This window comes from Penicillium robsamsonii (genome assembly GCF_028829455.1).
Source record: "Penicillium robsamsonii strain IBT 29466 chromosome Unknown utg000001l_segment0_segment0, whole genome shotgun sequence".
Taxonomy (NCBI): domain Eukaryota; kingdom Fungi; phylum Ascomycota; class Eurotiomycetes; order Eurotiales; family Aspergillaceae; genus Penicillium; species Penicillium robsamsonii.
This window is the reverse complement of record NW_026643219.1, coordinates 7,996,230-8,014,839: the sequence shown is the minus strand read 5'-3', so window position 1 is coordinate 8,014,839 and position 18,610 is coordinate 7,996,230. Positions and strand designations below refer to the sequence as shown.

The 18,610-nt window shown below is 48.2% G+C and overlaps 7 protein-coding genes across 7 annotated transcripts; 5 read left to right on the top strand and 2 right to left on the bottom strand.

Moving 5' to 3' along the window:
* Positions 1-274: 274 nt before the first annotated feature.
* N7447_003104 (zinc-binding alcohol dehydrogenase family protein) lies at positions 275-1,492 on the top strand (the record flags this gene model as incomplete). Its single annotated transcript, XM_057227379.1, has 1 exon — positions 275-1,492. One exon carries the CDS (start codon positions 275-277, stop codon positions 1,490-1,492), a length of 1,218 nt encoding a protein of 405 aa, XP_057091395.1.
* Positions 1,493-2,506: 1,014 nt separating this feature from the next.
* N7447_003103 (WD40 repeat domain-containing protein) lies at positions 2,507-4,993 on the top strand (the record flags this gene model as incomplete). Its single annotated transcript, XM_057227378.1, has 6 exons — positions 2,507-3,465; positions 3,525-3,619; positions 3,675-4,078; positions 4,145-4,625; positions 4,675-4,822; positions 4,882-4,993. 6 exons carry the CDS (start codon positions 2,507-2,509, stop codon positions 4,991-4,993), a joined length of 2,199 nt encoding a protein of 732 aa, XP_057091394.1.
* Positions 4,994-6,080: 1,087 nt separating this feature from the next.
* On the bottom strand, positions 6,081-7,442 carry N7447_003102 (ATP-dependent RNA helicase eIF4A; the record flags this gene model as incomplete). The annotated part of the gene is made up of 4 exons (XM_057227377.1): positions 6,081-6,100; positions 6,154-7,047; positions 7,111-7,365; positions 7,412-7,442. The coding sequence occupies 4 exons, from the start codon at positions 7,440-7,442 to the stop codon at positions 6,081-6,083; spliced, it is 1,200 nt and encodes a 399-aa protein (XP_057091393.1).
* Positions 7,443-7,686: 244 nt separating this feature from the next.
* Positions 7,687-9,253, top strand: N7447_003101 (SF3a splicing factor complex subunit PRP9; the record flags this gene model as incomplete). Its single annotated transcript, XM_057227376.1, has 2 exons — positions 7,687-7,776; positions 7,832-9,253. 2 exons carry the CDS (start codon positions 7,687-7,689, stop codon positions 9,251-9,253), a joined length of 1,512 nt encoding a protein of 503 aa, XP_057091392.1.
* Positions 9,254-10,422: 1,169 nt separating this feature from the next.
* On the top strand, positions 10,423-10,948 carry N7447_003100 (CAZyme family GH72; the record flags this gene model as incomplete). The annotated part of the gene is made up of 2 exons (XM_057227375.1): positions 10,423-10,492; positions 10,545-10,948. 2 exons carry the CDS (start codon positions 10,423-10,425, stop codon positions 10,946-10,948), a joined length of 474 nt encoding a protein of 157 aa, XP_057091391.1.
* Positions 10,949-12,788: 1,840 nt separating this feature from the next.
* On the top strand, positions 12,789-15,985 carry N7447_003099 (ATP dependent DNA ligase domain protein; the record flags this gene model as incomplete). Its single annotated transcript, XM_057227374.1, has 2 exons — positions 12,789-13,939; positions 13,990-15,985. 2 exons carry the CDS (start codon positions 12,789-12,791, stop codon positions 15,983-15,985), a joined length of 3,147 nt encoding a protein of 1,048 aa, XP_057091390.1.
* Positions 15,986-16,180: 195 nt separating this feature from the next.
* On the bottom strand, positions 16,181-18,464 carry N7447_003098 (anaphase promoting complex subunit CDC23; the record flags this gene model as incomplete). Its single annotated transcript, XM_057227373.1, has 4 exons — positions 16,181-17,289; positions 17,347-17,530; positions 17,580-18,303; positions 18,364-18,464. The coding sequence occupies 4 exons, from the start codon at positions 18,462-18,464 to the stop codon at positions 16,181-16,183; spliced, it is 2,118 nt and encodes a 705-aa protein (XP_057091389.1).
* Positions 18,465-18,610: the final 146 nt, after the last annotated feature.

Here is an 18,610-nt window from a genome sequence, read left to right as displayed (position 1 = left end):
CTCCTATAAGCCCCATACGCTAACCCTCTTTGGGATATTCTACCTTCCGCGCTAGCTTTTTCTCGGATGCAGATGTCTCTGATTGGCTAATTCTGCCCTGAATCCGCCCGCCATCTATAAACACAAGATCACGTTGGGCGGGCTGAATTAACTTGGAATGATAGCATAATGTATAAGAAGAACAGTATTCCCTGATATCCCAAGAAGCTTTGAATACCAGAGCTGGTCCACATAAATTTCTACACATCAAAATTCTTTACTTGAGCTCCCCAAAATGGCCACCCACCTTGCCGCCGTCTCCCTCGCAAAAGGAGAGCCCTTCGAGCTCCAAACACGGCCTACCCCAAAGCCAGGCCCAAACGAACTCCTAATAGAGGTCAAGTCCGTAGCCCTGAACCCGGCAGATGGCCACATGCGTGATCAAGGCCTCTTCATATCCACCTACCCCACGGTCATTGGCTTCGACATATCAGGGCTAGTCCTTGAGGTCGGCGACAACGTCCCTATCAGTGCTACCGACGAGAGACCAGGACCTTATTTCCGACCAGGGATCACCCGTGTCGCGGCATACGCCGCCTCCTTCTGGAGGTCCTGCGATCCTGACTACGGCGCCTTTCAAGAGCGGTGCCTTGTCCCCTGGCAACACGCCCTGCCTCTTCCAGAGGGTGTGTCTTGGAACCAAGCGGCAACCTTGCCAGTCGCCGTTGAGGTACCTCTCAATGCGTGGGATATTATGGGTATTTCACGGGTCGGAGAAGCCACTTCTTCATCATCATCATCATCATCATCATCATCATCATCTTCTTCTTCTTCTTCTTCTTCCGTTTCGGCGGCCCCAGTCAGCTCCAATCCTAGCGGAGGAACTCACAAAAATAAGAAACAGAAGAGAGACGCCTTACTGGTCTGGGGTGCTTCCTCTAGCGTTGGAACGATGGGTGTGCAAAGCGCCAGGGTGCTGCGGGAAGATCGCCACTCTTCTTTCGCCGCTGTGTACGCCACGGCCGGTGCGGCGAATCTGAAGTACATAACCTCCCTAGGCGCGGATCGCGTCTTTGATTACAAAGATCCGCAGGTTGTGGATAATATTGTTTCGGCGGCCAGAGAAGACGGTCTAGTTATTCGGCACTGCTTTCTTGCCACAGGGCAGCTGGCGTCATGTCAAGCCGCCCTCAAAGCCTTCATTGGGGATAACCAAGGAAAAGAAGACCAGAAGGCAAAGATTGGATCAGCACCGGTAATTCCTGCTGACGCAGACGTGGTGAGCGGGGTGGAAACCATCTTTGTGCTGCCGTCGATGAATGAAGGGGAGAGGTTGGCCCAGTTTCAATATTGGATGGGGACATGGCTGAGAGAGAATCTAGCCAACGGGGTTATCAGGCCCAGTCCGGAGCCAAGGGTCGTGGGAAAGGGGCTGGGGGCTATTAATGCTGGGTTGGATATTGTCCTCCGGGGGGTGAGTTGTACGAAGTTGGTTGTTGAGATTGCGGCATGAGAGTTTCTTATCTACTTGGCTGTCCATGCAGGGATAGTCCGGAATATACCAGCCTATAAGTTCTTAATCCACCTCTAGAACTCACCATTAAGCTGTAGACTACATATAAAGGCATCTTAGAAGTGAAGTAAATAGTGACATTGGAGCACCAACTTCCTCTTAATCAAGTTTGTCAAGGCTACCTTGCTTCTGTAGTCTCATACTTCTGACTCTTAGTACTTTTAATCATGAGGATAAGAAGTTTTCTTCCGGTCACTCCAAGCTTGATAATATACTATCATATCACGGGCAGTTCCTGGGAGCCGCATTGGCCCTCAGTGCATAGGATCCCAGCCATAATCCCATTTCAAATATTCTACCATTGGAAACCCTCATGATTGCTTTATTTCACTATAATTTTAGGCATCTTGCTAAACACCACCTCTAACAGCTTTATAGATATAGTTGTACAAACTCCACTCCGTATACCCTCACAGCACAAGGTAGGATGCTAAAACGTCATCGTCGGTGTGGATTTCTAATTCTACATACATACTCGTGTAAAATAGCGAATTTCTCATACATACATGTAGCAAGGGAGTACATAGTAGAAGTGCTACAATGTAGATCGTCGGGTCCTTCTTATCCTACCTGGGCTACCCAACGACCCAATCCTGTTTTTCCTTTACTTAAAGCCATTTCACATCTCACATTTGACATTTGACATTTGACAGTCGGTATTTAATCCTATATTCGAGATTCGGACTTTCATTGCCGTTCGAGGTTGACTGGTCCGTCTCTTTATCTCTCTCTTTCTCTCCTCTCTCCGATAAGCCCCAACCATCCACCAGTTCCCAACTCAAAGAGAACACAACCGCGTGATTTCTCAAGATCTACAGCTCTTTGATCATTTTTTACATCTGTGCCTATCAGCTTAAGCTAGTGACTATCCATTTGACCCTGTGACAACTGCATCGCCCCTCTCCAACGGAGCTCCCGGCGATTACTTATCGGACACCCGCCACCGCTTGAGGTCTGCTCACCTGGTTCTTCCAAAGAGCCAGGGGATTGGGCAGATCTAGAGATATAGTCGAACTGGCTCAAAATTCATCACCGCATAACCCCTTTATCACCTCCGACCACCCTGATCCTCCTTTACCCATCACAGCTCCCGCCTCGGTAGGCAATCCCGGCTCCCCAACGTCAGAATTCCTGTCCGCCGCATCTCAACCACCCAGTTCATCTACCCCTCGGACCAACCGTCGCCGCCGCCTTTCGAGCAGCCCGGATATACTTGGTCCCTCATCGGCGGGGACCGGACACTTTCCACGAATAGCACGTGAGACTGCACCCCAGGGTTATCCCAGCCTTCTTGGCCGACCGGACGGCCGACCTCCTTCCCCCAAGCGCAGGCGCCTGGTAATCATGCGTCCCGATGGAATATCAACAGAAAATGGCATCCCAGACTCCTCGAATGAATCACTTGCATCGACGTCGAGGAAGACGGGTCTGAATGGGCAAGCAGCAACCAACGGGAGCTCTCATACAAATGGCTCCAAAAGGCCACCCCAGTCTTCTACCTACTACGGCCACAACAAGGAGGAGGTGACGCGAATTTTGATACAGAGTCTATATGAGTTGGGTTATAATGGGTCGGCAGCACTGTTAAGCTCGGAGAGCGGGTATGAACTGGAAACGTCAGGGGTTGCAACGTTCCGGAGTGCGGTGTTAGGCGGAAGATGGCCAGAAGCCGAGAGAATCTTGATACAATCGTTTCGAAATGCCGGATCACAACATGTCGATCGGAAATCTCCACAAGAAGAAACTCTGATATTAACAGAGGAGGCCGATAGGAACGAGATGCTATTCTATCTCCGGCAACAGAAATTCCTCGAGTTGCTAGAAGCGCGTGATCTAGCTGCGGCGCTCAACGTCCTTCGGCAAGAACTGACGCCCTTGAACTTTGATGTTGAGCGACTTCATGCGCTATCAAGGTATTGCCGATCTATAGGAATTTCCAAAACTCGATTTGCTTACCAGTTATTTTGGCCAGTCTTCTTATGTGCTCGACCGAGGTCTTACATGCTCAAACGGGATGGGATGGCTCCGTTAGCTCGTCTCGCGAACGACTGCTTGGCGAATTGTCAAGTGAGCCCAATCTAATACCCAATGTGGTGTAACCGGGTTGCTAATTCAGCCGCAGAATCTATATCTCCTTCCGTGATGATCCCGCAGCATCGCCTGGCCGTGCTACTAGATCAAGTCAAGCAGACTCAAATCAACAAATGCTTTTATCACAATACCGCGGAACCTCCGTCGCTCTACTCTGACCACATGTGCGACCGAAACGACTTCCCATTGGACGTCTCAGTGGACTTGACACATCACTCAGATGAAGTGTGGTATTGCGAATTTTCTCACGATGGCTCCAAGCTGGTCACTGCAGGCAAGGACCATAACGTGCTCATCTACAACACAACCGATTTTAGTGTTATCCACAGATTGACGGAACACGAGGATGGCGTTGCGTTTGCCAGTTGGAGTCCAGATGACTCCAAACTAATTACTTGCTCGCAAGACAAGAAGGCACGCGTATGGAGTGTTGAGGTAATTAATTCAACAATCTGATGTAGATCTATAATCATATGCTAACTTGGGCTTTGCATGGTTTAGAGCGGTCGTTGCCTGCTCACCATCAATCACCACCGTCAACCGGTGACTGCAGCTGCCTGGGCGGCAGATGGTGAATCTTTTGTGACAGCCTCTCTCGATGCTGAATCACAGCTCCGTCACTGGAGCATGCGTGGCCAATCTTTATACACGTGGAAAGGCGGATTCCGTGTACAGGATTGTGCTATTAGCGCTGACGGACGACGCCTTGTCGCTGCCGACACCGAAGCGAAGGTCCATGTGTACAACATGCTTACATACGAGGAAGACTACTGTCTCCCACTTCCGAGCAAACCGACCTCGGTTGCTATCAGCAGAGACTCGCGGCATATGCTTATAAACCTGGCCGAGGGCGAGATCCAATTAGTTGACATGGAAACCACTGCTGTTGTCCGTCAATTCAAGGGACAGAAGCAAGGCGAGTTCGTGATTCGCAGCACGTTCGGTGGAGCAGCCGAGAACTTTGTCGTCAGCGGAAGTGAAGGTAAATATCTCAACACCTCACTTCTGGAATTGTTACTAACTATCTGCAGACTCGAAAGTCTACATCTGGCACAAAGAAAACGGCAACATCGTAGAGATCCTGGAAGGCCATATCTCAGGATGCGTTAACTCAATATCATGGAACCCAGCAGATCCGGGAATGTTCGCATCAGCAGGCGATGATAGTGTAGTAAGGATGTAAGAATCACTCCTGTCCTCGTCTCACGTTGAACAACGCTGCTAACTCAAACTTATAGTTGGTCTCGAGACAGTAATCGATCCCGTCCAGCAGGACCAGTTCAACGCAGTGGTATACCCTCAAATGGGGTTACACGGACTAGCGCATTGAGGACAACATCTACTTTCTGACATCCATGGTCTGCAAATGGAAAATGACTCCCCCAACTCCAATTTTGGTCATGCTTGTTGCCTGTCTTTATTTAGGTTCCTCACGATACCGTATCTGATGGAGGGAACATACTCGGAGCTTGGGATTGAAAGACGATAAACCTGCTGTCTTGCAATGTTTTCTTGTTCTTCTCCCTCATCAACTGACCGACATATTCTCATCATGCTGTCTTGCGCATATACATCGTTCGAGTCCCCCTTTCACTCCTTATGCTGTCTACTTTGCAGTTAGCCTCTATTTCTTTCAATACAGGGAGCTGGCGTTGGTCCATATCTTCTTTCTGGGTTCCGAGGAGTATATATGTTCTGTCCGTTTCTGGTTGGCCCAGTTCTGAGTTTTACTTTTGGGGGGCTTTCTTGGTCTCGGGTTGAATGTTTTGTTGCAAGTCCCCTTGATTGAATCAAATCTACTATTTATATAACTCTTTTCGATGTAGAACTTCCATCCAGTAGGAACTAACCAGCGTAGCCATATAGTAATGGAGTTGTTGAGGCCCAGTTTGACATATTGCATCTCACCCCGACCTTTCGTGTAAGTACCTCTCACTCTAATCTTTTTTCTTCACTACTGATTCATATTCATGTCCCCAGACCAGGGAAATACTTGAGACCAAGAAGTAAATATGAAAGTAAAGCTGATTCCATCATTCATGATTCCTAGTGTCAAAAAGTAAAGTAAAAGAAGAAACTCCAAGCATGAAGAAAAAAAGACCCTGCTACTTGGGCTGGAGGCCCGAAATTTTGAAATAAGCAAAATCGTAAACACCTCCTGGGGCGTGCAAATCGGTTGGCATTCTTGAAAACTATCCCAAATTATTAGCATTTCGTGTCAAGTGAATGGCAGTGATTTGACTTACTGAAATATGTTATTTTCCCTTTCCTCCACGCTAGAGCTGGCCTTTCATTTCCCTCAAACCCATCGTGCCAGATTCCGAGGCATATTCAATAAAAAAATGCAAGCGCACTTGCAGAAGGCTCCAGAAGGGATGAGGCCAAGTCGCTTTTGGCGTAAGAAAAGATGTTACAATCACAATACCAGAGAATGAGATTATGAAAGCAAATCCGCAACTGGAATAAGATCATTAGCATAACAATTAGAAAATGGTAGCGGATTGGCTTACCGTTCATTGGCATCTCATCAATTTGAGTCGAGTAGTACAACTCGATGTCGCGAAGGATACGGACATCATCGCTGGTGACAAAGTTGATGGCCACACCCTTGCGGCCGAATCGTCCAGATCGACCAATACGGTGAATATAGTTCTCGCGGTTGGTAGGCAGGTCGTAGTTGATAACAAGAGAGACTTGCTGAACATCGATACCACGGGCCCAGACATCAGTAGAAATAAGGACACGAGAATTGCCTTGACGGAAGTCTTGCATAATACTGTCACGCTCCTTCTGAGGCATCTCGCCGTGCATACTGGAGACGGTAAAGTTGGCCTCACGCATCTTGTCGGCAAGCCAGTCGACCTTTCGGCGGGTGTTGCAGAAGATAACGGCCTGGGTGATAGTCAAGGTATCGTACAAATCGCAAAGTGTGTCGAACTTCCATTCCTCCTTCTCAACAGCAATGAAGTATTGCTTGATACCCTCCAGTGTCAACTCGTCACGCTTGACCAAGACACGGACGGGATCAGTCATGAATTTTGTGGTCATGTCCAGGACATCGTATGGGAGGGTGGCAGAGACCACGACGACTTGCGTCGCGGGGGGCAGATAGCGGTAAACATCGTAAATCTGCTCACGGAAACCGCGATTCAGGAGCTCATCGGCTTCATCGAGAACGAGCATCTTAATATGACGTGTGCGCAGGTTGCGGCGACGGATCATATCGGCCACACGACCAGGAGTTCCGGAGACAACGTGTTGGCCGTAGTCGAGTTTACGGATATCTTCACCAACGTTGGTTCCTCCAATGCAAGCGTGGCACTGAACGTTCATGTAATCACCGAGGGCCATAACGACGGATTGAATTTGGGTTGCGAGTTCACGGGTCGGGGAGAGGACCAGAGCTGTTACAGACCGGATCGTGGTTAGGATTTGATGTGATCAGTTTGGACAGGGGAGATGTGTACCTTGGGTCTCGCGCACAACAGTATCAATGACCTGCAAGGTACTGATCGCGAATGTGGCGGTTTTACCAGTACCGGACTGGGCCTGGGCAATGGTGTCGCGACCTTTGCAGATTTGAACAATCGCACGGGATTGGACAGCCGAAGGCGATTCGTATCCGTAAGCGTAAATTCCGCGAAGCAAGCTTTCCTTCAAGTGCATGTCCTCGAAGGTCGGCGCGACAGTCACCTCCTTGGAGGTGTTGAACTCCATGCGCTCTAGTTGCTGTTAGCATGATTCATGTCCAAGGTTGGAACCACATACCGTCGGCGCGTCTGTCGATTCCGTCCGCCATGATGTAAATGTGATTATTTCAACGGCAGATAATAAACAATATTGGGATTCACGAAGAGTGAAGCCTTAGAAGTAAGTGAGGTCAACCGGCTCAACTTTTCGCGGTGGAAAGGTTCGGGTCACATGACCTTCCCGCAAGTTGGAGCTGCCAATTGCCAACGCTTTTTGCGATTGCCACGAGACTTTGTCACCACTGTCTGCGCGCCAAAGAAGAAAAGTTCTTACGTAGCAGTCATATTGAAAATATGTTGCTCGAAGATCAAAGGTTTATCCATGAGGATCTAGAACGGCTGGAACAGGCTATTGCTGATCGCGTGGCGGAGGAGCCCCGAAATGTGAGTATACCGCCGACCAATGTCAGTCATGTTTTCTAACACACCAATTATTTAGGCCCGAGGTCGGTTAGCTCGCGACCATGAAATCGCCCAGTTCCTAGAGAGAATCGAGAGCCAGTCCAAGCGACTACTGGAGATCTACCAGGATGCTGATGGATTGCGGGAGAAGGAAGTGCAGTCTATCTCAACAGGCGACCAATTCGAGGAGTTTTACAAGCACCTGGGGGAAATCAAAGAGCACCACAAGCGCTACCCGAACGAACCGATTGAGAACCTCGAGCAAGCATACAACCGCCGTCAGGTCGCCGAAGGAGAGGCTTCCCGCACCGCAATCGATAATATGTTCACTGGCGAAGAAGGATTTGGACAGTACCTGGATCTTACAATTCTTCACGAAGATTACCTGAATCTTCCTGGAGTTAAGCGCTTGTCATACGTCCAATATCTGGACATCTTCGACATCTTCACACCGCCGGTCATGCCAATTAAGCGGAAAGACAAGATCTCCGATCGTTACTTCAGCTATGTGAGCGAGCTTGCTAGCTATCTGGAAAGTTTTATCAAGAGAGTTCAGCCACTGCAACCCTTGGACGAGCTTTTCGCCAGCTTTGACCAGGAATTCGAGAAGCAATGGGCTGCGAAGGAGGTTCCGGGTTGGACAGAAGAAAAGTCCAAGAATGGTAAATCTGGCCCAGCAACCGAAGGAACTGGCGAGGGCATTTGGTGTGCAGATTGCGAGAAGGAATTCAAGAACGAGAACGTGCACCGGAGCCACTTGACCGGCAAGAAACACATCCGAGCGGCAGAAGCCCGCAAAGCAGCAGGCACATCCGATTCGAAGCCATCTTCATCCGAAGTTGCGTCTTTGGCGCACAGCCTAAAGGAGCGCGAAGTTGCACGACGCGAACACCAAATTCGATCCTTGACGAACGTTCTACACGAGGAGCGCCAAGCGACCAAAATCAATGTTGAGCGCCGACAGGGTATGACTGAACGTGAACGTCAAATGGAATGGGAAGCTGTGCAGGCTGGCCTCGATCACACTGGTCCCGAACCTCGTGCCGGCGAAGAATCAGAGGAAGAGGACGAGGAGATTGTTTACAACCCATTGAAATTGCCACTGGCATGGGACGGAAAACCTATTCCGTTCTGGCTCTACAAGCTCCATGGACTCGGTGTTGAATACCAGTGCGAGATTTGTGGAAACTACACCTACATGGGTCGACGAGCATTTGACAAACATTTCTCTGAAAATCTCCACGTCCACGGATTGAAGTGCCTCGGCATCACATCAAACACCAATCTCTTCCGTGAGATCACCAGTATTAACGAGGCCATGGCGCTTTGGGAGCAGCTCGAGAAGGATCGCAAGAAGGAGCGTGATTCACGTGAGAATGTCGTTCAGATGGAGGATGCAGAGGGCAACGTTATGCCCGAAAGGATCTACTTGGATTTGCAAAAGCAAGGTATTCTCTGAAGAGAGAGGGCTTGATGCTTCTCTTTTTTTTATCATCTGGCGTCCTTTTTTCATCCAAATGGCTCGGTGTTCGGCGAATACATACTCTTCAAAGCCATCTTCAGGTTTGAACTGGCTTGGTCTTGGGCTCAAATCTGTTCTTTCAACTTCTACCACAAACTTACTGTCACAATAAAACACCCACAATTGTCTGATGTATAACTATGCTAGTAGAGCTCGTATACTTGATTTCCCACCACACCACATTCGACTTCCTGATGGGATAGCCTCCCACACGTAACAATTATTAAGTGGCGCAATGCCTACGCCCAAGCTGAGGCGTGCGGTTAGTCGCGCAAACCAAGTTCCGCTTACTTCTTATATCGCGATTAGGTTGAAGCATAGTACGACGCCAAGCCAACTGGTGACCCTTGCAATGTAACCTATTTACCAACTACGTTACTCCGTAGGGGTGTGAAACTTTATCTCTGCACTCATCTCAGCCCTTCAACATTAAGCCAGTTCGCTTTAACCACTGCGCTGCTTTTCCAAAAGCCTGCCGTGAATCCTGACCATTCACCAAGTATTCAGTCTCCACTCGTTCTGTACAGCCTTCGCGAGTCCATGGCGATCATAGCTACAAGCATGGCTGACATAACTCGGTGTCTCCAGGGCTCAAGCTAACATCTGTGAATGGTCAGATCGTATATTAGCGCCATTGTCCATTGTACGCTAGAGGCGACCCACCTTCCCCGTAGCACTTATTTCGTTATCGGTCTTCTGGCGTTTTCAAACAGGAGAGAAACAGTCCTGTCAAAGACAACTGTGCTATCGCTTTTTGAACAAAGTGATATAGAACTATACGTAGGCGAACATCCGTAAACCCGTAGTTAGGGTTCAGATGGAGAGCCTCCACCTTAGTTGGAATAGTATGTACATTCTCAATAGACCTCGGCATTCAACATCTTATCATCATATACTCCGTAAATGGACTGTCACTATGGATCAAAATATAGGGGTTCGTTATCGGGCTTATTTTAATTAAAAAATAGCTTCACAAAAGTCAGCGCTATACCAGGTTGGGCCAAGCACATGTACAATATGTCTATGGTCCCGGACCCTGTTTTTCTTCTCCCGCAGCCTCTTCCGTATTTACCATCTCACACACCTTTGTGTCTTCGCACCTTGAGATGTTACTGCCCGTTCACTCGGTCGCGGGAAATGGATTCTTGAGTGGTGACCATCCATCCCGGATCAAAGGTAAGATCATTCGAACTGTGCTGTTATTGCCGAGCTAAGATGTTTCAAACAGATGGCGCATACACCGGAAATGCCTCTGGTTCGACTGCAATCGACACTTTTGCGGATGGAACTCGCACGAGTACTAGTATACGCCCCAGGAGCAGCAATAGCACGCAGCCGCACACTTATTCAAAGGCTACGATGGCTGGAATCAGCGTTGGTTGTACGCTTGGCATGATCCTGCTTTTCGTTAGCCTGTTCCTATATTTCAGGCGTCGATACAGAAGGAATCGACGAGCAAGGCCATCGTGTGCCTTGCCGCAGACGGAGACAGCGACAGGAAGTTCTAGTCAAGATGCTCCGCTGGATGAATTAGCGCATACGGATTCACCGAGTCAACGATCTGGCTCGGACCCCAAGGCCCAAGGCCTTGACTCGGTTGTTGTCGTTCACAGGGGCAAGGAAGACGTGTGACGAGTTGGATGAAGATAGAGGGACAAGCTGTGACTCGATTAATTCTCAAATTACTTAGAATCATTTGGTAGCCTCCAGCGCCTTTCTGGTTTCGTATACTTCTAGATTCGGCGTAACACCTACGTGACCACACCTATGTGACCAATGATGCTATTGAATTGCTGGTGATTGTGCCTTCCGGATGTTCGCTTGTAATGGCATTGTAGACAACAAGGCAAATGATTATATGATCAAAGATAGGATATCCAAGACATGCGAGAAGATCATCAACAGCGCTAATTGCAAAGGCGTTAATCCTTTTTCGATGTCTCTTCCTAGGTATCTTTGCTCCGTTTTTATTACTGCTATGAATAGAATAAAGAATTAGTAGACTTAAATATCCCAAGTTAGAGATTTGGTACGATATAGGTTTATCTAGATGTATAGTATCATTCATCATACTCCAGTTATTGGATGATCGCATGTCCCATTGGTTGTTCGTTGGCAAACCGCATAGGTTGTTTGCCGGGTAGGGTATAAATACCCTGCTTATTCATAGATTAAATCAACATATCTTGTAGTCACAGGAGCGCAGCATAAGCTCGCCGGTCCAGACCTGGCGGAGTTAACGAATTTTATAAACAAAATAGGCAGGTCTTTTTCATACAATGTGAGAAACGAATAGTACATACCTTAGGTCAAGGGCACAGCCTCCTGTGGGTGTGGGTGTGGTGGGAGCAGCGGGTTCGTGTGGTTTAAGGCAGTTAAGAGAGCGTATTGGGTCAAAAAGCTCAAGCTTCCCAGAAATCTCGATTCTCGGATTATTCTATGAACGCTGCACCTTCAACATAGCATCAGTTCTAAGTATTCCTTCAATTTTCTCTAGTAGTTGGCGAGTTCCTCCAGCTGTCAACGCCAATCCTGGGGATATCTCGGGTTCGTTGAACAGTTTTTGAGAATGGTTGCACCAACAAGGGCAGAACCTAAACATGATGGCGAGATGGATCGGAGGAAGAGTCTGGGCAGCTTGGGCTCCAAATGTTCCAGCAAGTATTTCCCTCACAATGGTCTTGATTGATTCTGGAGATTCCCTATAAAACCTCTGCTCTTTGGTGAGCAATCCCCCGGCGTGAGACTCGCATTTTTCTGCAAAATCAAAGAAAGCATCTAGTCCTTGTTCGTGATGGGGTATCATGTATATAGATGCTCTCATTATAAGCCTGGTATATTTCTACCACACGGGCTGGGAGGGATTCACGCTAGATGGTAAATCTCAACTCGGTGGGAAGGCAGGAGAAGAAGTGGAATTGGTTGGGATCCATTTATGATGCACGACAATATCGCACCTCGCAACTTGATCCTGGATTCTGATGGCAAAATCTAGCTGAATGACTTTAGAGATAATGGGATATATCCAGAAGGGATTGGATCTGTCGCGCTTGATTCACGGAGATATCTGTCTCTAGAATTTACCGAGTTGCTTTTTGAAATGATTCCTCGACATGAAGACCTAGCGCATCAAATTGTCACACATGGTTTATCTACTACTCAATGGATCGAGTAAGATGTTTTATAATTGGTAGTTGATACCGAACCAGAGCTATTTGTACACTTTCATACCTTATTATAACCCCTCAAATGTCAAGAATTCACCTCTCTTTACATTGTCACCTAATTTACTCCGTATAGTTCTATAAATGGGGCTAAAGTGGTCACGTGCTCACGTGTCATCGCTCTTTCATCTTTTCGCGTTCGGTCACGTCTCCACCTCAAGAGTTTCGAGTTTTGATCGACTTGGCTATACCTCAGATTATTCACGGTTGTATGCTGATTTACTGGGTAACTCACGTGAATATGGGCCATGGGCTTTAAATTCACCCTCTTGTGTGATCTGCTGTCCAGCCTGGACGACAGCAAAACGGCCAAGGCCTGCACGGCGGCCAGGAACGATAATCCAGACATTAGAACAGTCGCCCAGTGGTTCTCTCGACATGAGCGGACTATCCATCATGTCGAAACAGACCGTGTAGCGCTGCTTTCGTGCATGTTCCCAGAAAAACGAACGGACCGAGTATACTGGCTGCAAGTATTGCAGCTATCAAGAGTCATTGGCCGCTGCTTGGGGTTGGGATCATCGCGACTTTCCGAACTTAACAGATGGCAAAGTCCTGGTGGTCCTGATCTTGGAGGGTGTGTCGAAATTGTCATGAGGCAAGCCGAGAATTACATTCCTGCCGGCCAGGAGTTGTCGGTAGAAGAAATCGATCGCGCCATGGTTATGATTGCCTCACGTTGTCGCTTCTCTGGGCCTAATGCCCGCCGGAATCGTACAGTTGTGAATGTTGATGAAATCCTATCAAAACTGTACCGTCGAACAAGTAGCCGTGACGCCAAATGGCTCACTCGCATGATCCTCAAAAGCTACTCTCCCGTTATTTTTCCAGAAAAGTATACCCTGAAGAGATTTCACTTTCTTATGCCGCAATTGCTCCAGCTTCAGAACTCCTTTGAAGGTGCGTTGGAGATACTCGCTTCCGACCCAATAAACCAATTCCCTCCAAACCCAAATCCCCAAACAGCCAGAAGTCTTGCCACCATTGCTCTACAACATATGCGCCCTCGTCCTGGTATCAAGGTGGGACGCCCTGATTATTACAAAGCCCGGAGTATCAAACATTGCCATCAGATGGTCAACGGTCGTCGAATGAGCATTGAACGGAAATACGATGGTGAATACTGTCAGATCCACATCGATCTCTCTAACAAGTATACACCCATTCAGATCTTCTCCAAAAGTGGCAAGGATTCGACCGCAGATAAAGATAAGATCATACCTGTGATAGAAGAATCGCTTCGCACTGGATTACCCGAGTGCAAATTTGCGCGCCGCTGTATCGTTGAGGGAGAACTGCTCGTATGGAATGACCAAAACAGTGAACTGATGGACTTCAACAAAATCCGGAGGTTTATACCACGATCTGGCACCCTAATTGGTGTTGATAATGATTCTCCGTAAATGACTATTCCTTCTAAAGTATGTACTATTTTGCTGATTGACACAGGCCGCAACCGTTTGAACATTTGATGATCATGTTCTTTGACATCCTCCTCCTTGATAATGACGTATGCCTTGCTAAGCCTCATCGGGAACGAAGACTACTTTTACAGAAAGTGGTAAAGACCATTCCTGGCCGAGCGGACCTCGTCCATCAGGAAGTTCTAGACTTCAACCGGATTGATAGCTATCATCGACTCGAAAGGTCCTTCGAGAAAGCAATTACTCGACGTTGGGAGGGGTATGTCTTGAAAGCTTCTGACGAGCCTTATTTTCCGATGTACACCACTGGTGCGGATCATATGTTTGGCCGATGGATCAAACTCAAGAAAGATTATATACCCGGTCTTGGAGACACATTAGACCTGGCATTGATCGGAGCTAGCTACAACGCGCAGGATGCTCCTGATCTGAGACGAATAAAAAAGCTGAAATGGACTCACTTTTATGTTGGATGTCTTCTGAACAAGGAACGTGTCAAACAAGGCGATTCTTTACCGCATTTTCGAGTGGTTGATATGATTAGCCGACACTGTATGAGCATTCAGACCATGCAAACGCTCAATCAAATGGGCGAATTCTATGCATGTGAACCTGAATCATTTGAAGACTTTGCAGTTGAGTACGGGCACAACAAACTTACCGTTGCAACCACATTATTCAAAAATCCGTTTGTCGTCGAGATGCTGGGCAGTGGATTTGAAAAGCCGTCTGGGGCTAGATACTTCACACTTCGATTTCCTCGGATTTTGAAGATACATTCGGACCGGACCCTTGAAGAATGTACATCTTTTCAGGAACTGGAGCTTGCCGCGGAGGATGCCCGGGCTGTGCCTGCGGATGAACTGGAAGAACGCGAGAGATGGTCAAAACGCCTCAAGGCTGCAAGTGGACTTGATCAGTACATTGTGCGATCTCCAAGTCCAGAAGCGACTTGTTCAGACACCGACGAGGAGATAAATTCGCCGCCATCCCAGGTTCCCCACGCTAACACTTCTTCTGGAGAAATCTTGATGAATGCATGTCCATTGATGGATTGGCCGCGTGAAGATTCAACAGGGAAGGGCAACCATGAGCCATCATATAATGACCCTCCAATGTCCCCTCTAATCTACATCGATGAGACAACACTTCCCACTAAAGACCAAAATCCTGTTCTTGAGACCAATATACTCGTGGAGAACGTGAACCTGTCGTCTCGTCAACACTCCAGCCAGAAGGATGAAAAGATTGCTTCGCAGGAAGTTTCGAGCTTTTTACGGACAGCCACTTCCATCTCCGCGCAGCAATGGATTTCGAGCAAGCTGTTGGTGTCCACATCATCCAAACAGAAACGCAAGATATCACCCCAATCTCCTCTAACAACTATCCCTATATGGACGCCCGAAACCTCATTGGGAAGCTTTACACTTCCCCAAATTGATGAACAGCCCAACAAAGATCGCGAATCTTGTGATTTGGATAAATTTGTTCGGTGTCTCTGCTCGGATGAATTTGGTTCTTACCTCCAACAATCGAATCCCCATGCTGCATCACAGGGGACACGGTTTGGCATTATCCTGTTTGATCCCAAAGCAACTCGGTTAGGCGAAGAAATGCGCCGTCTCGCGACAACGCTTTCTAGTTTTGTCCATACTGTGACAAGCTCGCTCCCCTCCATGGGAAGCATATTCTTTTTGGGCTCGAGCATGTTGGAACGTGATCTACGGCCCGGTGACCTTCGTTTCTGCCTGCGTGACACGTGGACAGTTATTGGACGTGATCATTTCTATGGCTGTGTTTCATGGAATCTCAGCAAGCGATCTGATGGTTTATCCATCGGAAGAGAGAATCTCTGCCCTGAGTCGAATCAACATTGTTATGACATGGCAAAGGTGATATCAGAGCCTCCGCACTCTGGGCCAAGGACCCCATGGATCGAGATGACCTTTGATGAGACAGCTATTGCTGTGTTGGGCGAGTATATCTCGATCGAACCACTCGCTCATGTTTTATATGATTGATACCCCTTTTCTTTACGAATGAAAATCATACTGGCTGTGACCCCTTTAATATATATAAACAGCAATCGGTAATGCTGGCCTTGCTTCTACAAGGTGAACATGAGCGTTGCAATCAATCATAGCTAGTATTCATAAAGACCAGTAAAATGGTTCGCCGTCATGATAATCCATCCATATCTCAATTAACCGATGCAATTAGGGCGCACCCTCCCTTCTCGCCCGTACGTCCCTCATCAACGCCTTGGCCTCCTCCACTTCAATCCCATCCTGACACAATTCGCTAGCCAGCTGGTCCGCACGATCAAGATCACCGTTCCGTGACGCATATTGTGCTAACCACAGCCGTGCCTTCGATGTAGTTGCTGTAACACCAGTACCATTCCACGTCTCACTGACAATGGAGTCATCGTTTTGCATCGCAAATGATTCAGCCTTTACGCGAGGCTTGCGATTACGACGATGTCGTTGGGACAAATCAGGATCTTCGTCTCCCGAATGCTCGATCTCGGCATCACTTTGAATGTCATGCTCCGAGGCAGAGGAGCCGTCATCAACATTCTCATTGACAGGAGCGCCGGATTCTTGTTGAAGAGTGAGTTCCATGTATGCAGCGGCCTCTTCTTCGTCGCCCAGACGCTCGTACAGTGTAGCAATCTGGTGCAGAGTTTCTGGGTCAAGGATCTTGCGACTTCCAGAGCCAGCGTTTGCGCCGGGACCCGCTTGTCCGCCATCATCTGGTTGTAATGATCCAGCGACCAATGCACGCTTGAGAGCTTGAATACTCTGTTCCACCCGGCCCATCTTTGCGTAGCACGATCCGACTGCCTGCCACATTTTTGGGTCATATGGACGTAGTGCTGCGGCGCGTTGGTAGTAAAACAGGGCGTAGAAAGACATATCTAAGACTTCGTAGGCCTGCCCGAGACCGTACCAGGCGCGGTAATCCTTGCGATTGACATCGACAGCCCGACGGTACGACTCGATTGCGGTGTGAGTATTCTTCATCTCGATGTATTCATGGCCCATGAGGGTCCATGCAGATAAGAAGTTTCGGTCGAGGGTGAGTGCACGTCGGAAGTACATCACTGCCTTCTCATGCTCGGATTTCAATGAGTAGTAGTTACCCACGACACAGCACGTTTCTGGGCGGAATTTGTCGGTGGCGGTTGCGACTTGAGCGACGAATGCAAGTTGAGGTCGCTGGTCCATCACGTAAAGAATGTTCGAATAGTGGTCTAGACTGTCTAAGCGGTGGGGTGATGTGGCCAAAATACCTTCGAAAATATGGGATGCTTCCTCGAAGTCTGAATGATATTAGACCACGGATAAATCGCGTGTTGCGTTGGAGCTGGGGTAGTTACCTTTCGAGTGATATAATAACAATGCGTGCTGCGTTTTGAGGAATGCGCTCTCTGGGAACATTGACTGTAGCTCGGAGAGTGACCTATATGTGTCTTCTGTGGCCTGATACAGCTCCTGGCTGCAGTAGACGTAGAATATTAAACTCATAACGTTTTGCGGCAGGAGTTCGAGAATTTGTTTCAACTGGGAAAATTAGTACAGAGGGAAGGAAGTACTGATGGGGATAACTTACGTCTTCTGTGCTTCCCAGAAGGTCGTTCAGTTCCTGCCAGGCACCCCAATGGTAAGGGTTTTGATGCACACAGCGAATGAGCCATTTCTTCGCCAGCTCCTCATTCCGTCCTTTTAACAAGACAACAGCATAGAGATACTCTAGCCATCCCTGCCCTCGATCATCCAACCCTTTTGCAGTTCGTTCAGATAGCCATCCATCTAAACCTCTGGCAAGACCCGACAACTCTCGATTGACAGCCATCCCACCGTCTGCTGGACCTAACACCATCTCCGTTTCCTCTTCCTTGCGCTTTTCTCCGGCCAAGTATTTTGCGTATAAGGCGAGGAAGAGCGATTTCTGGCTGAGTTTTGGATATGGATTTTGCTGTATTTGGGTCTTTTGGGTCTTTGAGCTTTGGAACGGTGAAGCCTTGTCCTTGCCCTTGTGCGAAGTCCGCGGTGGTCTCGGCTTGGAGTTAGGTGAGGTAACCGACAAAGGAACGGGCGGTGTTGTCGGAGGGAGGAACACGGCCGCACATCGGTCATATTCCCGGGTATCGAAGTAGGATTTGGCGAGCAGGTATTTATAGGACTCTTGCGTTTCAAGGGCAGCTTCTACTGGGTCGTCCACTTTGAGATACGGATTTGTTGCTGATGGAAGAGGTTCTGAAATCTCCATCGGAGACTCGAGGTCGGTGTCTTCGTGATCTAAAGGCCGGAGGGAATCGAGCATTTCGGCTGCCCTGAGTTGGTCAACATCATTAGCACGTCAGGCCAATTCGAATGAAGCTTATAAGCCGTACCATTTTGCTGATTGGTAAAGGCAACGCTCGGAGCATTTTATTGCAGCATTTTCCAGCTGGTACATGAGCTCCCGGATTCCATCATCTGTAGGTTCTTCCATGGCGGGCGTCTTTGTCGCAAGTAGGCGGAGGTATTCCGAGGCAGAACGTTCAAACACCGCTGTTGTGGCGCCGATGCAGCTCTAAGTGTATCAAGACGTTTTGCAACAATTCAGTCTCATGCTTCTTTTAGTTGAAAGAAGCTGAC